The following is a 3,891-nucleotide window of genomic DNA, read 5'->3' on the forward strand; positions in this document are numbered from 1 at the left end:
GCGAGGGTGGGAGAGGCGTCCCTCGCCCCAGGCCGGCTGCGGTACTGACCCTTGTAGTAGAAGAGGCAATGGCCGGAGAGAACGAACCAGCGGCGTTTCCAGAGCCGGAGCCCGGAGCTGTCCTGGGGGGAGAGAGGGAGGAGAGGATGAGGAGCGGGTCGGGGAAAGGAGATGGAGACGGTGACACTTGGGGACAAAGGCTCGGAGAGAGGGGCGGACAGAAACACGTCTGATGCAATAGATTCAGATGGAAGACGGGAGTTTGAGAGGAGGGAAGATTCTGGACACGGTCAGACCTGAGTTCGTCTCCCAGCTCCACCACTTGCAGACTATGCGCTTACACAGTCATTTTCCCACTGGGACCCTCGGGTGTTCTCATCTGTCAACTGGGGGTTGAGAAGTTACAGAAGCCATAGCAGGTTTGGCTCTGTGGATAGAGCATGAGCCCGCAGACTGAAGGGTCTTGGGTTCGATTCTGGTCAAGGGCACGGACCTCGGTTGCAGGCTCAGTCCCCAGCCTCAGCTCAGGGCAGGTGCAGGAGGCAACCAGTCGAGGTGTCTCACTCATATCGATGTTTCTCTCTCTCTCTCTATCTCCCCCCGACCCCCTCCGCTTCCACGCTCTCTAAAAATCAATGGAAATATCTTCCAGCGAGGATTAACAAAAAAAATAGAGAGAGAGGTTACGGGAAAGTTGGAACAGATACATGCCTCTCGTGGGCAGGGGCTGGATCTATCTGATGGTTCTGGAGCCTGAGACACAGAGAGGCCAGGAAGGTGGCATGGAGTTATAACCCGCATCCTGCATCTCCCCATCCTCTCTGTCCCAGCACTACTCCACTGCCAACCTGGGCCCCTCTACTCTTCAATCCCTGCCCACGGAAGCAATAGAATCTTTCAAAGTAAATCAGATCGTGTGTGTTTCCTGCTCAAAAACAGAGCTTACCATCACACTTAGAATAAGCTGCCAGTTCCTTACCCTGGTTCACTGGCTTCCAGGGTATTTGAAACTTGGGCGTGCAGAGGACTCACCCAGGCGGCCTTGTCAAAACCTGGTTCCTGGGCCCAGTCCCCACGGCTCAGAGTCAGTGGACCTGGGATGGAGCTCGACAGCTCGCCTGTCCAGCAAGCTCCCGGGTGCTGCTGGTGCTGCCAGCCTGGGACGCACTTTGAGAATCACTGCCTCTCTGTCCCCTTGGCTTCTCCAGACACCCAGCGTTGGCCTGCGGTGGGTCCTTTTGCTTTCGGATTCCCTCTGCCCCCCAGATCTTAGCATGAGGGGCTCCTTCTTGTCATTCAGTTCTCAGCTCAAATGTATGTCACCCCCTCAGAGACGCCTTCCCTGACCAACAGACAAAGGTAGCTTTCATCCCTCAGCCACTTTAGAAAACATCCCCGTGTTAGTTCTTCACAGCACCTCATTTCACAGGAATTCCTGTGATCTGAAATCATCGATTTCACATGGACTTTATTTACATACTAGAGGCCCAATGCACGAAATTCGTGCACCCAGAGGGGGAAGGTCCCTCAGCCCAGCCTGCGCCCTCTCACAGTCCGGGAGCCCTCGGGGGATGTCTGACTGATGGCTTAGGCCCACTCCCCACAGGGACATCCTTATCGCTGCCACAGAGGCGGGAGAGGCTCCTGCCATCGCCACTGTGCTCACCAGCCCTAAGCCCATCTTCTGGCTGAGCAGCGCTCCCCCTGTGGGAGCGCACTGACCACCAAGGGGCAGCTCCTGCATTGAGCATCTGCCCCCTGCTGGTCAGTGTGTGTCATAGCAACCGGTCATTCTGCCTTTCAGTCGATTTGCATATTAGCCTTTTATTATATAGGATTATATACAACATATTATTTCACTCCTTCCATTTATTTGTATACTAGTTTGTTAACCACCCCTCCCCCACCCTCATCCTGAATGGACTATGGATACTTGGCCTATGTGTGTGGTATGTGACCCTGGGCTTGGCACACTGTCCTGTCGAAGAAGTTGTCAGTGAGTGAAGGAATGGATGGATGAAACCATGACAGAATAAGGGGAGAATGAATGAGAGCAAAAGCAACACAAAACAACACAAATGTGGAGACTTGGAGGGAGAGGAAGAGCAGGCAGCCAGGGACACAGCCTCGGGCGTCACTCGGAGTGTCTGGTCCCTTCTCCCGCTCACTCCACCTGCTTATGCAGCCAGCCTCGGATGTGCACCGGGAGGTTGGGGTCCCTTCTGAGTGCATTGCCTCTCTTCCCGAACGCGTGCACCTTGCTTACTGCCCGGGTGGGCTTCTGAGGAGAGAAGGAGGCAAGTGAACAAGGCTTAGGGGGGCGGGCAGTGCAGGGGGAGGGGGGCGACCCCCTCATCTGGTGCCCATGGAGACCAGGTGCAGGAGGGAGCTGAGTTTTGAGGTCAGAATGGGCTTGCACAGTGCAGAGCTGAGACCCTTTTCACGAGTGGAAATAGGTGTTCAGAGGCAGGGAAGAGGCTGGTCCGTGGGGAAGGAATTTTGGAGCGAAGGGTCCACCGCCAAGGGGAGGATGCCCTTGGCCGCCAGAGCCGGAGACGTGGGGCAGCCTTTGAGGTCTGAACTGGAAGTATTGCCTGGGAAGTCCCCATAATCAGGCGGCCTCCGTGCGATGAGTTAGAATCAAAGGACGCTCAGGGCCAGAGAGAGGCATCGCTTAGCAACCACATCCAGGGTGGAGGGGCCCCCGAATCACTCCATCCCAGTGGTGGGCACACTGCGGCTCTCGAGCCACATGCGGCTCTTTGGCCCCTGGAGTGTGGCTCTTCCACAAAATCCCGACTTCTGCGCATGGGCCACCAAGTTTCAATCGCACCGTACGTGCGCGCCCGCACGTGGTGTTTTGTGGAAGAGCCACACTCAAGGGGCCAAAGAGCTGCATGTAGCTCGCGAGCCGCAGTTGGCCGACCACTGCTCCATCCCAACAGACAAAGCCCCTCTCTCTCCTGGGCACACGGGGTCTCAGGCATCCAGGGCCGCATTCCCACAGCTGCCCTCAGGGATGGAGCTGGGCAAGGTCAGGGTCGAATCTATGGACTCGGAACTTGGGAAAGGGAATGAGGGAGGGGAACGGAGGGAAGACAAGGAACCCGGTGTCACCGAACTCTGGGCTGGGCGACCAGATGGGATGCACGTATCTTGGGCCTGACGGGGCCTGGTGGTCAGAGAGAGGTCTCTCCTTATTGGATCTCAGCCCTGGGCGCATGCATGGCTAGAGATTGGGCAGGGGGCTCAGGAGTCACCGAGTGGCCACCGCATCCGAGCTCGGGGGGGCGTGGCTCGTGGCTGGGGCGTGGCCTGTCTTAGCAGCCAGACTCCATCTGGTGGTGCCTCTGGCTTTGAATCAGGAAAATGCAAGGGGTGGGGACGGCTGGAAGTGCGTCGGAATTCCTAGCTGCAGCGGGTGGTCAGTGCGGGCCCTACCTAGGCCGGGCAGACCCTGTTGCTAAGGATCTTGGCTCTTGACCACCGGAGTCCCTGGGGTGGCCCCCACCCAGGGCTAGGCAACGGGAGGAGGGGGCAGCCCGAACCCCGTCCTCCTCCCCAGCCCCACCAGGAGGCTCCCACCTTGGTGCTCAGGCTGCTGAGCGACGAGATGGTAGAGGCGCTGCTGGCCAGGCTGAGGCTGCTGCGAGGCCGGCCCTCCTCCATCGAGGGCGAGAAAGAAAGGGGCTGTGTGCGCGTCCCTGCAGCTGACCCGGCTGGGGACGGAGCCGAGGTCAGGGGCTCGCAGGTCGGAGCAGGCTGCGGAGAAAGAGCCTGTTGTGTGGGGACCGGGGGGCTGGGCGAGGCCCGGCCTGGGCCCGCATACCGAGGGTGATGCCAAGAGAGGTGGGCGGCACTGGCAGCTGCGGGGAGGGGGCAGCTGTCTGT

General features: G+C 58.6%; 1 protein-coding gene across 1 annotated transcript in view; it reads right to left on the reverse strand.

Annotated features, from left to right (window-relative positions):
* The window catches only part of PLEKHA4 (pleckstrin homology domain containing A4), a gene marked incomplete at its 3' end in the record, with an annotated part of 24,224 nt that overhangs the window by 19,777 nt on the left and 556 nt on the right, over nt 1-3,891 (reverse strand). Inside the window, exons 2-4 of the mRNA XM_015567964.1 lie at nt 3,586-3,762; nt 2,174-2,281; nt 50-122 (exon numbers count right to left, since the gene is read on the reverse strand). Coding sequence (XP_015423450.1) covers nt 50-122; nt 2,174-2,281; nt 3,586-3,669 — 265 coding nt within the window. The remainder of the gene's footprint in view (nt 1-49; nt 123-2,173; nt 2,282-3,585; nt 3,763-3,891) is intronic.

This window comes from Myotis davidii, unplaced genomic scaffold, assembly GCF_000327345.1.
Source record: "Myotis davidii unplaced genomic scaffold, ASM32734v1 scaffold464, whole genome shotgun sequence".
Lineage (NCBI taxonomy): Eukaryota > Metazoa > Chordata > Mammalia > Chiroptera > Vespertilionidae > Myotis > Myotis davidii.